The 18,432-nt window shown below is 38.9% G+C and overlaps 1 protein-coding gene across 1 annotated transcript in view; it reads left to right on the top strand.

Annotated features, from left to right (window-relative positions):
- STXBP5L (syntaxin binding protein 5L) overlaps window positions 1-12,454 on the top strand; it is a 233,931-nt gene extending 221,477 nt beyond the window's left edge. The window contains exons 26-30 of the mRNA XM_081086880.1: window positions 161-521; window positions 2,542-2,707; window positions 5,371-5,482; window positions 10,974-11,194; window positions 11,716-12,454. Of these exons, the coding sequence (XP_080943006.1) occupies window positions 161-521; window positions 2,542-2,707; window positions 5,371-5,482; window positions 10,974-11,194; window positions 11,716-11,757 (902 nt within the window). The 3' untranslated portion in view covers window positions 11,758-12,454. The remainder of the gene's footprint in view (window positions 1-160; window positions 522-2,541; window positions 2,708-5,370; window positions 5,483-10,973; window positions 11,195-11,715) is intronic.
- The last annotated feature ends 5,978 nt before the right edge of the window (window positions 12,455-18,432 follow it).

Below are 18,432 nucleotides of genomic sequence, written 5' to 3'. Positions count from 1 at the left end.
GTTGGAACCTATGGACTTATAAATCTACTGATTCATGTATATTATTGCAATATTATATTATAGATATAAATTATAATATAAAACATTCATTGCCATAGATGAATAACAGTTGTTTTAGAAAGAATTTCACATGCCAATGACATAAAATTGTTTTTTATAGGTACATTCCTCTCATTGAAAGGAGCTGTGTTAACATTCTCCTGTATGGATCGAACTGGTGGATTAATGCAACCACCATATGAAGTTTGGAGGGACCCAAACAACATAGATGAAAATGAAAAATCTTGGAGAAGGAAACTGGTCATGAACTGCCCCTCTCTGTCACAAGAAACAGGAGATCATCAGTATACAATAATCTGCTCAGAAAAACAAGCCAAAGTTTTCTCACTGCCTTCTCAGACTTGCCTTTATGTTCATAACATCACCGAGACATCTTTTATACTGCAAGCAGATGTGGTGGTCATGTGTAACAGTGCCTGCTTGGCATGCTTTTGTGCCAATGGGCATATCATGATAATGAGGTACTTGCCTTCTTTATAAATTATCTGGTAATCACAACAGTGCCAACAAAGTGCAATTCTGAGAAATATATATGTAATCTGCAAGATGTTATCAAGAAGCAACCTGAAACCCTTGTTTCATTGTGTTTTTGAATGTCTTATTGTTCTACAATTTGAGAAGAGTTTAGATTTTTTATTTTTTGTCTTGGTTGGGTGTTTTGTTTTGCTAAAAATGCTTTGCATTGTGAATAAAAAATATATTTTAATTGACATTGAGGAATCTAAGGAAAGAGTGATTTTCCAGTCACTCACACATTCATTCAGCAAATATTTATTGAGTATATGTCATCTCCCAGAAGCTATACTAGGCACTGGAAATATAAAGATAAAGAAACTATAAGGAAAATAAGTGAACTGTTATTTTTACTGTGTTTCATAGCCCACATGAGAATTTTACATACAGAATTTAATTTGATCCTTTTAGCTTCTCTAGGACATAAAAAATACAGTATTATTTGCATCCACTATTGTACACATGTTAGTGAATTAATCTCTTCCCCACCACCAATTAATTTGACTGAATCTATCATGGATGTCTGTTTAACTGGGTATGTTTTGGACTCATGTCCAAAGGAGCTTAGTTACTTGAAATGCCATAACATACACTTTTTAATAATTGTTTTTGTACTAAGTCTTTGAAATCCAGTATATAGTTTACACTTACAGAACATCTCAATCCAGATGAGCCACATATCAACTGCTCAATAGGCACTTGTGGCTAGTGGCTACCACCTTGGACAGCACACTGCTAGGACCTTATGAAAAGCTTATTCCAACAGCACATATTTCAGGTCTCATTTTATATGATAAGGTTTAAATTGTAATTACAAACTATTTTCAGATGGGAAATTAGTACTTTTTTTCAAGGTGCTGGTTTTGTCATCTGGAATAATTTAAAATCACTGTGCATATGGGAATTAGTAGGATGATTTCAAAGCTTGAGATATAATTACAAGTTGATTTTTCTCCAATTGGCATTTGAGGTGTGATTTACAAGCAATGAGACATTTCCTTCAGTAGTTTGTAAAATTGGCTCTAATGACAGTATCCAAGGGACATTGTTTAAAAAAATGAATTTAAGGATTGGCTATAACATTAGGATAAGCATATAGCCTTTCGGTAAGACACTAGGAAATGAGTGGTATTCATCTGAATGTACAAATTCTCATCTATTATGTATAACTTATTCTCATTCCATTACAGCCCTGGCCATGCTTATATTTATTAATCATGCCTCCAGTGTAGTTATAGGTAATTTCCATTTCCTGTGTACTGAGGGAGTAAAGAAATGGAGAGCGAAGCCACTCCATTCCCAGGCACAGTGAACTGAATCCACTCCATGTCTCCTTCAGTTCATAAACCTCCTCAAACTCAGGAGTTTTGCCTTAAAAGACCAAGTATGTAGTCAGGCACTTTCTAGCGGTAGTGTTTCTGTCATAACCAAAGATTATAACCATACTGTAGAACAGCCGTGGGCAAACTACGGCCCGCAGGCCGGATCCAGCCCGTTTGAAATGAATAAAACTATTGAAAAAAAAGACCGTACCCTTTTATGTAATGATGTTTACTTTGAATTTATATTAGTTCACACAAACACTCCATTCATGCTTTTGTTCCGGCTCTCCAGTCCAGTTTAAGGACCTATTGTGGCCCTCGAGTCAAAAAGTTTGCCCACCCCTGCTGTAGAAACCTGTGAAATGCTGCAAAAAGTACCCTGAAATTGCTGGCCACTTCACTTAATTTGATCTTCAAGGACATTTGCTAAGTACTAGATGGATTAAGATAGAAGAATTGTGCCCATAATTTTTTATGTATACGATTTTATGTCAAAGTCATTTTATTACCACTGAGACTTCAAGAGATTAAAAAGAAACAACCACAAAATAGAGGCATAAAAATTACTGTTTTTCCGTACAGCTTTTAAGAAATTAAAGCTTCTAACAATGTGAATATAATGTGGATCTGCTTTTTTCCCATGCAGCCTGCCTAGTCTTCGCCCCATGTTGGATGTTAATTATTTGCCACTGACAGACATGAGGATAGCACGGACATTTTGTTTCACTAATGAAGGACAGGCATTGTACCTAGTCTCTCCTACTGAAATCCAGCGGTTAACGTACAGCCAGGAAATGTGTGATAATCTACAGGTAGGTCAGGCACAAAAAAAATCATTGGAATGGTTGTAAAAAGAGAGAGAATGAGAGAGATGTCAAAAAACTAAAATACTGTCCAGGTCGGTGTGGCTCAGCTGGTTGGAGCATCTTCCCGTACACCAAAAGGTGGCGGATTCAGTTCCCTCAGGGCACATACCCAGGTTGTAGGTTTGATGCCCAGTCAGAGTGCATGCGTGAATATGTGTGTGTGTGTGTGTGTGTGTAGGGGGGAAGGGGGGGAAAGTGGCGCATAACTAGTTGATGTTTCTCTCTTTCTCCCCCCTCCCTTTTTCTCTTTTAAAAAATAATTTTTTAAAAAAAGCATTGTTTAAAAAAAAAAAAAGCTAAAACATTATTGGGCCAGACAATAAATATGCCTTTCCTAGAATATGTCTTAAGTATTATGTTCATCACTGTGACCCTTACCAAGTGTGTTTCTAGGTATACACAGAAAAAGTAAGGGGGGAAAATGTGAAGATTATGCATATTAATGGTTAATTTTTAAATTTGGGGGGGTTTTTTTGTGTGTGTGTTTTTTTACCTGTGGAGAATGCTCTGAAAGATGATAAACTCTTCCTCCAGGATGGAGAATATGTCTGTACACACAAAAACTTTGCATACAATTCAGGGAGTTCATTGACCTTTTTTAAGGAAAACTTAATTTGGTTAACAGCCATACAAAAGAAACACATACTTATTCAGTGGGTTAGAATTGGGCATTTGTCCTTGATCATAGCAGCAAGCAGAGCCTAGAAACAGAATAAATATAGAAGCCTGTGTAACCTTGGGTAAGTACAAGTGGTCACAAAAATTTAAAAATATCTTAGAAATTTTATTGGTTCAATCCCCTTATTATACAAATAAGAAAACTAAAAGCCATTCATTATAACACAGAGTTTAAGAGTATAAGCTCTGAACCATTTAAGTGTATTTTGCCCACTTGCAAAACTGTGGGTATTTTACTTAGCCTACCTGTATGTTCTACCTTAGAGCATCATGTGATAATTAAGGAAGAACTGATATAAAGCACTGACCACAGTGCCTGAAATATAGAAAGTTTTTAAAATAAATAATAATGTTATTATCGTTACTCAACAAATACTGAGTTGATCCTGTATGCCTGGTACTTGGCTAGGCTCTAAGAACATAATAATAAACGACATATAAGTCCCTACCTGCTAGAGTGGAAGGAGACAACAATACTCTGCGGAAATGCTGTCTATAGATGGCTGAGCCGGTACTGGGGAGACAGGTAGAGGCTGATGAAAAGAGAAAGCAGGCAGTTAAAAAAGCATGTGAAGGGTGAGTAGGAGTTACCCATGGGAATGGCTGGCTGTGGGTGGAAAAGGTGATAATATTCTTGCCAGAGAGGCTTAGGAAACTGCCAACAAAGTTCAGAGTTGGGAAGTGAAAAGAGTGAAGGATGGTGCTGGAGATTTAGTCAAGAATAGAGCTAGGATCACCTTTAAACTCCATCTATCCCAAGGGCATTTTCCCCAAGGGCAACAGGAAGTCATTTGAAAGATTTAGCAAAGTGTTGATTGAAACTAGTATTCTGTTGGCAGTATAGCAATTGGTTTTGAGGAATTAAGACTGAAGGTGGGGAGAGCAATTACGAGGCTTTTAAAAAATAATTAAGGCCAAAAATAACAGTGGCTTGAAATGAGGCAGCCAGCAGTGAGGATGGAGAAAGTTAGCAGATTCAATAGCTAAGAAGTGTAACTGGTGGGATTGGAGGATTATTAGCTGTAGGAGTGAGGGACAGGAAGGAATTAACTATTCCTGGGTTTCTAGCTTGGGAAACTAAACAGATGGTATACTGCCAATTCCAAAGAGAAAGGATTAAGGAGGAGAGCTCAGGTCTGCTGAGTGGAGGTGAGGGAGATGAAGATGAAGTCATACAGCAGGCTCCTAGACAAACTGGCATTAGGTCACAGATCTGACTTGTGGTTGATGTCCCTTCCCCCATAGTGATAGTTCTCAAATTTTGATCTGCTTTAGAAAGACCTGGAGAGCAAGTGTGAAGTAGAGATAACCAGAGTGCATTTTTGTAGATTCTGACTGAGTGTGTGTGGAGTAAAGCCTGAGCATCTGTATTTCCAAGATTTTTCTTGTCACTGAAGCACACCGAAGTGAGAACAACTCACCTGTGCCTCACCACACAGTAGCTGCCTGTCTGACTCGTTTAAATCATCTTGAGCCATTTCATAATTTTGTACTTGATATGAAAACAAATCAAACCTCTCTCCACATCCCACCACAGGCTTCCCATCTTATAGGCACTCATGCTTATTCGGAGAGGGACTAGGTTAGGCAGAGGCTACAGTAATTGAAAAAGATCAGAAGTCTAGATTAATAGTCATTGACCAAGTGAAATTAACCCTAGAGTGAACATCCTATCTTCCCATGCTTTCTAATTGTAAAGGGAGTAAGAAGAGCACAGGAAAATGAAAATTTTAGGATAGCAATTCCTAAAGAAGAAAAGGAAGAGAAGGAGAGGGAATGACAGAGACAGGACTGGGAGCAAAGCAAAATCATAGAAAATTACGGAAAGCAAACTGTCTGTTCATGATGTGCTCTCACAACCACAGTGTTATCTTTTGACCTATTAATTTATTTGTAGTTACTCCAATGCTTTTTCTTTGAATTTGATACAGGACATGCTAGGAGATTTGTTTACCCCCATAGAGACACCAGAAGCTCAGAACAGAGGTTTCCTAAAGGGACTGTTTGGTGGAAGTGGACAAACCTTTGACAGAGAAGAGCTCTGTGAGTAAACTCCTGATCCTAAAATTGTGTCATAAAATAGAAGATGCTTGTGTGTGTGTGTGTGTGTGTGTGTGTAACTTAACATAATATATGACTTCAAATTCTAGACTGGATTATTTTGCTTCTATACCATGAAAATTATTTCTGTTTATCAAACCTGAATAAAGTTGATCACTTTATATTAGGAAATAGTTTAACGAAAATAGTACATGAAATTCATGCAAATAATAAGTAAGCTAATAGATGGGTCATCTGCAAGTAGATCATGCCTGCATAGCAGGGTGAAGACATTCAGTTACTAATGCCTGTAAAAAACATTTTTGAACCTGCCTGCCTTTAACCACTGTTAGGAAACAGTTTTTTTCTTCAGAACACAAGGTTTATCAACACTACAGAGCAAATTACTTTAATATCTACCACTGAGACTCTGATGACCAATAATAAAAAAGCAGTAGATAGATACTAGGCAACATTTTTAGAAAGAAGTCAAGAATATATTTTCCTTGTACACTGCTAGTGGGAATGTAAATTTGTGCAGCCACTATGTTAAATGGTACAGATATTCCTTTAAAAAATTAAAAAATAGGGGGGGAACCAAGATGGCGATATAGGTTAACACCGGAGTTTGCTGCCTTGAACAACTACTTCAAAAGTGAAACTAAAGAACAGAACGGACATCACCCAGAACCACTGGAACGCTGGCTGAGTGGAAGTCCTACAACTAGGAGGAAAGAGAAACGCATACGGACACTCAGAGGAGGCGCAGTGCTGAAGTCAAATTCTGAGGTGCGAAGTGCGCGGAGCGGGCTGCCGGCGGAGGGCGCGGTTGGCGTTTTCGATCGGGAGGGAGTTGCAGACTCTGAGCTCCAGATACAGGCGAGTCTTTAGGGACCCAGACTCAAACGGGAGAAGCGCGACTGTCTGGTTTCGGTCAGAGCGAGTGCAGCTTTCTCTCCGAGGTTTGCAGCCATTGCTGGGACTCAGAGAGGCAGAGCCCCTGGGGACAGGACTGAGAGCCGCCATAACTGCTCTCTCCGGCCCACCCTGTTGATCCTGTGCGACCCGCCCCGCCCAAGCCCTGCACAGAGGCATTTGCCGGATAGCCTCAGGCAAAGGCTAGATTAGCACCTCCCTAGAGGACAGAAGTTCTCTCACTGCAGACACAGCTAATTCTCATAGCCACTTGGCCTGGAGGTCAAACCCTCCCTGGTATTAGCTACAACAATCAAGGTTTAACTATAAGACTGCGCACAAAGACCACTAGGGGGTGCACCAAGGAAGCATAACAAAATGCGGAGACAAAGAAACAGGACAAAATTGTCAATGGAAGATATAGAGTTCAGAACCACACTTTTAAGGTCTCTCAAGAACTGTTTAGAAGCCGCCGATAAACTTAATGAGATCTACAAGAAAACTAATGAGACCCTCGATGTTATATTGGGGAACCAACTAGAAATTAAGCATACACGGACTGAAATAACGAATATTATACAGACTCCCGACAGCAGACCAGAGAATCGCAAGAATCAAGTCAATGATTTGAAATGCGAGGAAGCAAAAAACACCCAACCGGAAAAGCAAAATGAAAAAAGAATCCAAAAATGCGAGGATAGTGTAAGGAGCCTCTGGGACAGCTTCAAGCGTACCAACATCAGAATTATAGGGGTGCCAGAAGATGAGAGAGAGCAAGATATTGAAAACCTATTTGAAGAAATAATGACAGAAAACTTCCCCCACCTGGTGAAAGAAATGGACTTACAGGTCCAAGAAGCGCAGAGAACCCCAAACAAAAGGAATCCAAAGAGGACCACACCAAGACACATCATAATTAAAATGCCAAGAGCAAAAGATAAAGAGAGAATCTTAAAAACAGCAAGAGAAAGAAACTCAGTTATCTACAAGGGAATACCCATAGGACTGTCAGCTGATTTCTCAACAGAAACTTTGCAGGCCAGAAGGGAGTGGCAAGAAATATTCAAAGTGATGAATACCAAGAACCTACAACCAAGATTACTTTATCCAGCAAAGCTATCATTCAGAATTGAAGGTCAGATAAAGAGCTTCACAGATAAGGAAAAGCTAAAGGAGTTCATCACCACCAAACCAGGATTATATGAAATGCTGAAAGGTATCCTTTAAGAAGAGGAAGAGGAAGAAAAAGGTAAAGATACAAATTATGAACAACAAATATGCATCTATCAACAAGTGAATCTAAGAATCAAGTGAATAAATAATCTGATGAACAGAATGAACTGGTGATTATAATAGAATCAGGGACATAGAAAGGGAATGGACTGACTATTCTTGGTGGGGAAAGGGGTGTGGGAGATGCGGGAAGAGACTGGACAAAAATCGTGCACCTATGGATGAGGACAGTGGGTGGGGAGTGAGGGCGGAGGGTGGGGCGGGAACTGGGAGGAGGGGAGTTATGGGGGGGAAAAAAGAGGAACAAATGTAATAATCTGAACAATAAAGATTTAATTTAAAAAAAAAAATTAAAAAATAGAGCTAGCTGCCATATGACCCAGCAATTCCACTCTGGGTATTTGTCCAAAGAAAACAAAAACACTAATTAAAAAACATATGTGTACCCCTATGTTCATTGCAACATTATTTACAGTATCCAGATATGGAAGCAACCTAGGTGTTCATTGATAGATGAAGATATGATATATATATAGGAATGTTACTCAACCATAAAAAATAACGAAATATTGCCATTTATAACAATATGGATAAATCTAGAAAGTATTATGCTAAATGAAATAAGTTAGATGAGAAAGACAATACTGTGATTTCACTTATATTATTTTACTTATATGTGGAATCTAAAAAGCAAAACAAATTAACAAACAAAACAAGAACAGACCCATGGATATAGAGAACAAGTTAATGGTTTCCAAAAGGGAGTAAGGTTACAAAAAGGGTGGGGGGAATAAGGTTTTCTAGAACATCTTATCATTTGAGCTTGCAGATAAAAAATCTTTTACTAGTAAACTTTCACCTATGCAAAACATCTAGGTACTTCCATACAATGCAGTATTTATTCTTCAGCCATAAAAAGGCATGAAATTTGATATATGCCACAACATGGATGAACCTTGAAAACATCATGCTAAGTTAAAGAAGGAAGACGAAAAAGGTCACATATTATATGATTTATTCCATTTATATAAAATGTCCAGAACGAGAAATCCATAGAGACAGAAAGTAGATTAGTAGTTGCCAGGCACTGGGGCAAGAAGTGACTGTTTAATGGTTATGGCGTTTCTTTTGGGGTAATGAAAATATTCTAAAATTTGATAGTGGTGACAGTTGCACAACTCTGAATACACTAAAAACCACTGACTTATACACTTTAAAAGGAAAAATTTTATGGTATGTGAATTATATCCCAATAAGGCTCTTATAGACCTACATTCCATTCCTAATGTTGCCTCTTTGGGAATGCTCACTTTATTTTTACCAGACAGTTGTTTTTCAATTTTTAAAAATTACTTCATAAAATTAAATGAAACTGAGCTTTGTAAGTGATAGGTAAATGTTTAGTCTTTTATGAAGTAACAAAATTTCATCATATGTATATTAATGCCCATCATGCATATACCCCATTCTCTAATATTTACAGAGAGAGAGAGAGAGAGAGAGAGAGAGAGAGAGAGAGAGAGAGAGATTTAAAAACAACTGAGACCTATAAAGGCTGATAGCAAGATAAACAGAGAACACTGGAATGAAGACTTCGGCTGAAATTTAAACAAAAGAACAGACCTGTGATTGGAACAGACACTAATGTGAGTTCACATATGTTGTGAACACCCCAATTCAGCAACATCAAGGATGCAATTATCGTGCTTCCTGTCAGGATCAGAGTAGGCAAACTCTGCTCACCTCCTCCCATGATCACCTCGAGATTACAAATAGATTATAGAGCCACCTGACTCTATAATCAGACGATCTGAACAGAATTCCTAGAACTAAGAATATAAAGAAGACAACACATAAAGACTAGTAGGAGGGGCTGAGGCTCAGATGGGCAGGTCCCACACCCACAGTGTGGTGACTAGAATCTAAGGGGAATTCTCAGTCATGGAGGTCCCCTGAGGAGCCGGAGGTCTGTTCCCACACTGGGCTCCCCAGCACAGGGCTGCAGTAGCAGTAAGAAGAGTCCCCGTAACGTCTGGCTGTGAAGAGATGTGGGGATCGCATCTGGAAAGGACAGGAGGCTACTGGAGACCGTGGAGAACCTCAAGTTGCTTGTTACACAGACTCACTCACTCAGAAACTCAGAAACTCTAATTTCCAGCACAGGAGCAGCACCTCGAAAAGCTCCAGGAGCAGCAGGGAGGAACTAAATGGATAACTTCAGGGCAAGGCTGGAGGGGCAGGGCCAGAGCAGCTCTCCAGGGACAGAGCCTGGCAGGTGCCTTTGTTCCTTTGCGGAGCTCCCCTCCCAACCCGCCACCAGCGCAGGAGGGCACCACATCTGTGCTCCCCATTCACCAGATTAGCACTGACACCCATCCCATTCAGCTCACCTGCCTGGCCCCAGCCTCTTCCAGTGGCTCCTCCACACAAGAGGCCCAACTTCCCCTATATCTATCAAAGGTTCAAAACCCCAAACAAGCACAGCCAACTAGAAAAACTTTTCTAAAAATAACAAATAAAATACAAACTCATAGATACAGAGAACAAATTGGTAATGGCCAAAAGGGAAGGATCTGGAGGGTTGGATGAAAAAGGTGAAGGCATTAGAACACAAATGGCCAGTTATCATGCCAGTTGTCAGAACAATCCTGGGGAGGTGAAGTACAGCATAGGTAATATAGTCAATAGCATATTAATAACTATGTGTGGTGTAAGATGGGTACTAGACTTATTGGGGTGGTCACTCCATAAAGTATATAAATATATATGTCTAATCACTATGTTGCACCCCCTGAAACTAATGTAATATTGTATGTCAACTGTAATTTTAAAATAACTAAAAAATGTGATTAGGCCATATTGTGTGGCATACACACATACACACACACACACACACACACACACACACGGATGTGGTAACAATAGCTGTCACAGCCCTAACCGGTTTGGCTCAATGGATAGAGCGTCAGCCTGCACACTCAAGGGTCCCGGGTTCAATTCCGGTCAAGGGCATGTACCTTGGTTGCAGGCACATACCCAGTGGGGAGTGTGCAGGAGGCAGCTGATCGATGTTTCTCTCTCATCGATGTTTCTAACTCTCTGTCCCTCTCCCTTCCTCTCCGTGAGAAAGCATAAAATATATTTTTTTAAAAAGAAAACCAATAGCTGTCACAGTCTCTTTGGTAGGCATTTTTCTTGGGTAAGTGCAATGACAGGGTCAAATATGTCTGTCTCTTACTGGAGAAGTGTGAAGTAGGACTTAATATAAGTACTTCGGTGATAAACTTGAATGCCACTATTGGAATTACTGACAAATGTTTTCTGTTGCTCTGTCTTGAATTCCCAGTTGGGGAAGCTGCAGCAGGAAAAGCATCCCGCAGCCTTGCCCAGCACATTCCTGGCCCGGGCAGCATAGAAGGGATGAAAGGCGCTGCAGGCGGGGTGATGGGAGAGCTGACCAGAGCAAGGATCGCACTGGACGAGAGGGGGCAGAGGCTAGGAGAGCTGGAGGAGAAAACTGCAGGCATGATGACCAGTGCGGAAGCATTTTCCAAACACGCACATGAGGTAACTAAGTAAATGTAGGCATCTTCACACAGTAATAACTTGAACTATGTAGGTCCAGCACAGAAAGCTTAAGTAGAGATGCCACTCATTGTAAGTCATCCTGGATCCCACTTCAGTCCCTCCAGTGCTTGGGAGAAAAATCCTTTTTAAAAATGCTGTAATACATTGACACTCCATTATCATGGGGATAACCTAGAAGAAAATCACCCATTAGTTCTGATATGCTGTAGATTGTGCATCTGCTGCTGACGTGGAGCTCAGGGAGAGTCCAGGCTCCACACACTCCTTTTTGTCTCAATCACTGAGAATTATTTCTTGTCAGCCGGGTATTTATAGCTTGGTTTGTTTTCCTTAAAACAAACAAACAAACAAAAAAAAACCTTTGTCATTAATTTACAAAGTAAAGAAAGTTTTATAAGTTTTAAGATTTACTGAGATATTCATGATTAACTCAAATAAGCTTGCTTAACACTTTTTAAGATTTTTTTTAACATCTCATGGTGACTATTTTTTCTTTGCAGTTAATGCTGAAATATAAGGATAAGAAATGGTACCAATTCTAAACTTCTAAAGAAGCTGTAACTGCTTTGAGAAACCATTATTCAGGGAAACCAAATTTAATTCCCAGCATCACTATTCAACTGCTAGAAGCCAGTTTCTTCTACAAAATGTCCATTACAGTCCATCTGAAGTTGTCATAAGAGAGACTTATCAGAGACACTGTACAACCGAAAGGCTGGAACACTGGCTGGAATCCCAAGGTATGGCTGCATTTGCCGTTTCCCAAGTGGAATGGAGCTATCGTCTTGGCATGTCATTTGCTAAGGATTTACATTTAGGAACTACGGGGAGTCCTCCTGATTTGAAAAAATCCTGTACAAACAAAAGCATTAATGCGCTTAATGAAAAAAATCTTTGCATGATAAATTAACATCTTAAGAGGAAAAGAAAAAAAGCATGTTGTGACAGAAGAAAAAAAGATTAATGGTAAACTATTTTTATAAATTGGGCCACATCCGGCAATTTTAAAAATCTGCATTAGAAGTTATCAGTGCATTTCTAGTACATTTACCATACAACTGAAAAGGAAGAGAAAACAAAACCAAAGTTTTCTTCCCATCTACAACTTCCATTAGACTAAAACATGACTGAATCCTGGTGGCAAGCGTCTGATTAACATTCCTCTCACTCCATAATATGATCACTCACAGTTCTTGGTCATAATCAAGTATTGCCAATACAGTAAATTATTGCTAACACAATTATTTCCATTTCTATCACTTTCAGAACAAGTTGCTATTTTTAGTCACAAACTATGCAGGGTTGGGACACCACAAAGCATTTTTCAGCTGGTTTTGCTCTGCAGGGGAGCTGACTGGTAGGTTTGGGAAACTAGACTGACTCTAGGAACAATGCAGTTAGCTTTGAGGACTGATTTCACACACTCTGGTTTCAGTTTCTAAAGTGGTATATTCTTAATGCTCCATTTGTATCCTTGTCTGCCAATTACACAGTATATTACTGTTCAAACCCAGGGGTGTGGGGGGGTCTTCAATCCAAAGGTGCTCTTGCAGCCGGACAGTCACAGACCAAACTGGTCATTCTCTTCAGCATGATTCAGTAAAACCTCAGTTAATGTTTTGGGAAAGGAATTCTGATTTATTACATTTCTGATTAATAAGGGCTTTCATTAGAAAATAATTTTGGTTCAATACTTATTATTGAAAATCTTTATAAAAATATAGTGGTGTTTTTGCTACCTTAGTCACCATTATGCACAACAGAAACACATAGAGAGTTTAATGATACAAAACCAATAATTCTGTCATTCATTAGACTAAATAATATAGAGGGTTATTGTCAATATATACCAAATACCTATTCCTTATTTAAAAATGTCTTCAACATGAAATAAAAACTATCCTTCACATGACAAAAGGCATCTATTATAACTCAACAGATGACAACTGGAGGGAAGACAAAATGAGCACACCTGCTGTCATTATTTAACCTGAGTCTGGAAGTCAAAAGTCCCAGAAGTGAGTAAATGCAGATTCTAAAAAAAAATTAATGAGTTTGGCTTATTTAATTTTGATTAATCAAGATCTTACGAGATATACATTTGTGTTTTAAGAATTCTGCATTTTCCTGAAGTCAGGTTCTTTTAAGAGCCCAAAATAGTATTTCTTGGGTTTTTTTAAAAAGATTTTTTAAAATCTTTAGTGCATTTGAACTGGCACTTCCTTTTAATGTTCTTAGTCATTTTGAGAAAAGCCAAGATGATTGAAAGAGTCAGCTAATGTATGCTAGGATAGCGTTTCTCAGACTCCTTGAATTTGCACGATGTCTCATAAAAGCCTCTCCACGAAGCTCTCCAGATTCCTGTGAACAGTTAGGGTAACAAAACCTGACTTCAAAATGCAACACGATACATAAAGTTATATAGTAAAAATGTTAAAGAAACTTGAGACCAGGATTTGGGAAACATTGGTAGTCAAGTTGCAGTGTACTATTTATACCATCTCATTCAAGGACCCAGTTTTCTGAACAGATACTTTATCATTTCTATATTTTTTTAAAAAAACTTTAAAAACTACAATATTAGTTTATTTTAGGAACAATGAAATTCAGTCCAAAGTGGCATTAAGTACAATATCTCTGAAGTCCCCAATAAGATCTGATTTAACTTGGTCTAGTTCAGGTGTCTCAGCCGTGGCACTGTTCACTAACTCTTCGTTGTGGGGACTGTAGGATGTTCAGCAGCAGCCCTGGTCTCTGCCCACCAGATGCCAGTAGCAACCCCTGAGTAATAACAATCAGAAATGTCTCCAGCCATTGCCAAAATTGCTCCCAATTGAGAGCCACTGTTCTATACAAGGACAGGTTAAGTGTGAATATGTAATATATGTCTAGTATAAAATTAAACATCATAAGTGCACAGTGTCTTAAGATAAATTATTTTACCCAGAATTACATGTGTGGTTCATATGCAATAAAATCCTATTTTGGAGAAAGCTTATATGAATCAGTAAAAAATAACAGTTACAGAATATTTTAAAGCCTACAGAGAAAATTCCAAAAAAGGACAGCATAGCATTTCACAGTAGAAGTGCTTAAAACTCTGGCTTTAATGAATAGATAAAAAGTCTATAATTAGCACAATTGGAAGTAAACAGGTGCTTCTGAGATGCTTGAAAAGAACAGGTTCTTTTTAAATTAATCTTTCAATATTGTTTTTATAAACCCTCACATAATGTAAGGGTAACTTTATCCCACAAACTCCTGATGAGTGGAATACAAATTAATGAGGTTTTACTGTATCAAAATAATTTTTATAATGCAAAGAGATAGCAATAACAAGAATCTAATGTGGATGTGATTTTCTCTTTGAACATTTCTGTTGCACTCACCTTAGCACACATGTGTGCATGTGCTCATGCGCACGCACACATACACACACACACACACACACACACACACAGCGTCAGCATCAGCATCATTATCTTTAGCAAATGAGTACTATTGGTCCATGTAATTATATCTCTCATAACTGTGTAAATGTCTTGCCTCTGTCTTAGAACATAAGAAAAATACTCCTGATAACTTGGACAATGATAGAGAAAATGACTCTGAGCCTTAGTTGCCATCAAAATTGTATTCTATCTGCGAAGGTGGCGTTGGGAAGTAAGGCTTGCAAACCACAGCCTCTTCAAGTTGCCCTCCTGTCCCTCTGACTCCTGTCTTGTTATCCCAGGAGAAAATGGGCCTTTGCACTCCATTCATCATTGGGAACCTAGACGTGTTTGTTTTTCTGGTTCTAATAAGCAATAATTCTTATCATGAAATAATCCATTTATCCTGGAGTTTGGAGGGAAGGATGACTGATGTATCTTTTATTTTAATCTTCCACAAAAGCAGTACTACCGCTACACGTCTCCGAGACCCAGATTTAGTGCCCCATTCACATTCAGGGTCGTTGTCTGACTAACTTTGGAAGGACAGTGGCAGGACTGAATGAGATGCTTTCCGGTAATTCAGTCACAGACATTTTTCAAATCTTTTCTATAGCCTTTGAATGATGCTCAAGCTAATAAATCAGCATCCAGGCCTCTAGTCCTCAAAGATCTTAAGGGGTTGATTAGAAGGGAACAAATTTACTGCTGGGGTCCTTTTATGTGACCCATGTGACTAAAGGTACCATCTATCTGCTATCTGCATAAAGGAGGACCTCGACTTTGAAAAAGGAAAACATATATATATGAAGAAAATTAAGATTAGCTCTTTGAGATACTTGGTTATAAAATGTTTGGCAGAAGGAAAAGGAAGAGGGTCTAGAAAAGTAAGCTAAAAATGTTCTCCTTGGTCTGGGATCATTGGGACAACCAGGAGCAAACCTGTGTGGTCACAGCTGCCTCTGTGGGAAGACAAGGTAACTTGACCACTTGTGTTCAGAAAGGGCAATGCCGGAGTAGTCAGACATTCCTATCTTGCTCTTTGCATCCGGAGAGGAACATGAGGGCGTTCGCAGCTTCCTCACCTCTGTCCTATATAGCCTCAGCCTCATTTTTTACTAGATACTATGTCACATTCACACTGGCCCACATGCTAGCAATACTTGCCAGTAAGTTGTGTATTTGGATGCCACCATCCCTGGGAGCTTGGATGTCACATAACAGGTTTAGTGTATATATTTGCAGACAACATAACCCTGAAAAGATGAAAGGCAGAATAGGTAAGGTCTGACTTGGGAAAAGAAGAGGAAGTGCCAATTGGGGTGGAGTGGGGAGGGACATGTAGGGCGTGATTCTTAACCTTGGCTGGACATAAGAATCACCTAAGGAGCTTTTAAAATTCCCAATTATATTGAAATCTCTCAGAGTGGGAACCAAACATCAGTATTTTTTAAAGCCCCCAGGTGGTTTCAGCGTCCAGCCAAGGTTGACCACCACTGCTTCATGGCCAACTAAGGAAGACACTTTTGTCTACCTTGGTTGGTTTCCAAGCCCCACTTCCAAGGGGCCAGGGAAGGCAAGATGTAGAAGATACGGTATTAGCTGGATTGATATTCATTTTGTGTCACAACCCAAAACAAATGTTTTGTGCAAATTTCTGACCAGCCAGTGCCCCATTAACTCTTAGCTCTTGTGATTTTCTCCTATGTGACTTGGCCAGTAATTATTCCCAAACATCTAGGTTTTGATTATCTTGTACCTGTGACATCACAAAACATCAGAAATATGAGAAAATCAACAGCATGTAAAGCTATGTGGAAAACTAATTCTCAATAGTTTCATAGTGGAAATGCTCAAAACAATCTTACTAAATCAGGTCCAAATTTATTACTCATTCATCGCTTGGAGGAGATATGGGTACCAGGTACCTGTACTGCTATAGGTATACTTTACTGGACTTGGGCTTAGCAAGAAGGGAGAACAACTCTTCCCTTTTTTTGTTAGCTCCGAGGGTCACTTGGATCCATTTTCTTAGTAACTGGACATGCATTTCAAGGGAGAAGAAGGCCTATAACTCACTACCTGGCCTCCGATGCCCTGAAAGAGTGCTTTCACCTCCAAGAAGGGAGAGTCCGCCTACCCACGGCAATAATACTCAGTGAGAAAACTCACGAGACTTCTCCTCTCACACTGCTCCCCTGAGCACTGGCCCACCCTTCTCAGCTGCAAAGTCAGAAAATAAACTAGGTGATGGTTATGGACAAGTGTACACAGGATCAAAATCTCTAATAAACTATAATTTTTAGTACTTAATTATGTGATGTTTTATTCTAGGAAATAAGAAACAGATGATATCATTGATGTATCTTTCTTTCATCTTCAGAATTTTTGCATCTTTTCAGAAAATGACAAAATACTATTTTTCTGTTTCACTCAGCAATTGTGACTATACTTAAAATTCTTGTAGTCTGTAGAGATATCAATAAAATTGTATATGTTTGTACATAGATGCTCTCTTATGTTATGTGATGAACTACTAATGACTTTTGCCAAGACTAAATATGGACAGCGGTAAGACCCTCATTTGCAACACCGTGAACCATAGTTTTACAAGTATAATTACTTTTAAAAGGCAGGGAGATGGGTGGGGGAGCAATGTACATCATATATATTTGAACTAAAAAACAAAACAAAGGAATAAAACAAAATACAAATTCCCTAAACTCCAAAAGGGTAGAAGCCATTTAAATTATCATCAAATTGGGAGATATGTAACTTTTTATTGGAAGATTTTGCAGATAATTTTTGAGGATGTTTTCTGTTTTCACCTTTGGTGAACTCCAAGTTAAACCTTAGCTTGGTGGGAGTGCAGGGAATAAACTGAGGCTGAATGAGATGCACTTAGGGCATTCACACCTCACTCCCTCACTTCCTTTAAAGCTCACTTTAAAAATAAGCTATTGTGAGCTTATACCACCACCTAGTGGTTATAATGAACATTCATTAACCCAGCACCTCCAAAAGGCCCCTAAAAGAGTGCCCACTCCTGCTCCTCTGGCTTTCATCTGCACAGTCAATGCCTCTGCAGGTACTTTCTTTATACTGTTACCTACACTGTGGCATTAGCCAGCCCATTATATTCCTCCAAAAGCTGTCTAACTATTTCAGGAAAATTTTCCCATCACCACAATTTCCCTTCTACTTTTTGTTCCATATTAAAAAGAAGAAAACAAAAACAAGAAACTAACCCTAGGCTAAAAAAATGCTTTTTGATTAAAAGTACAAATATAAAGACAGACACAATAAAATCCAAATGCCCAGGTTTCCCTTCAATAATTTTCTTAAAGGATCCATTTCCCACACTCACGCTCCACATATCTGCATTCAGGAGTTGGGGCGGGGCCCTGTGGTCCTCACTTGCTAACTCAGCCTCACCCAGGCAGGGGCCCCCTTGGGGTTCTCCATCAGGCACTGGCCCCCGAGTCAAACTGCTCAGCATCTTGATGTCATCACTTTTTCATGAGAATTTTTTCTTTTAATATGTCATTTTTATAATCTTTTATCTTTGACTTTTGAACTTTGTTTTAAAGGCCTTTCCATCTACACAATAATAAACATTTTCTTACATCTTCTTCACTTGCATAGATTTATTTTTTATATCATTCTTTTAATACATCTGGAATTTTGGTATAGGGATCTAGCTTGACCTTTTGACAAAAGGATAACATATCACTACACCTCTATTTTTGAATGACTCACCTTTTCACCACTAATTTGAAAGGACAT

The sequence above is a fragment of the Myotis nattereri genome, assembly GCF_964212035.1.
Source record: "Myotis nattereri genome assembly, chromosome: 3".
Lineage (NCBI taxonomy): Eukaryota > Metazoa > Chordata > Mammalia > Chiroptera > Vespertilionidae > Myotis > Myotis nattereri.
Note: the sequence above shows the minus strand (reverse complement) of the source record. Positions and strands in the feature narration are given on the sequence as shown.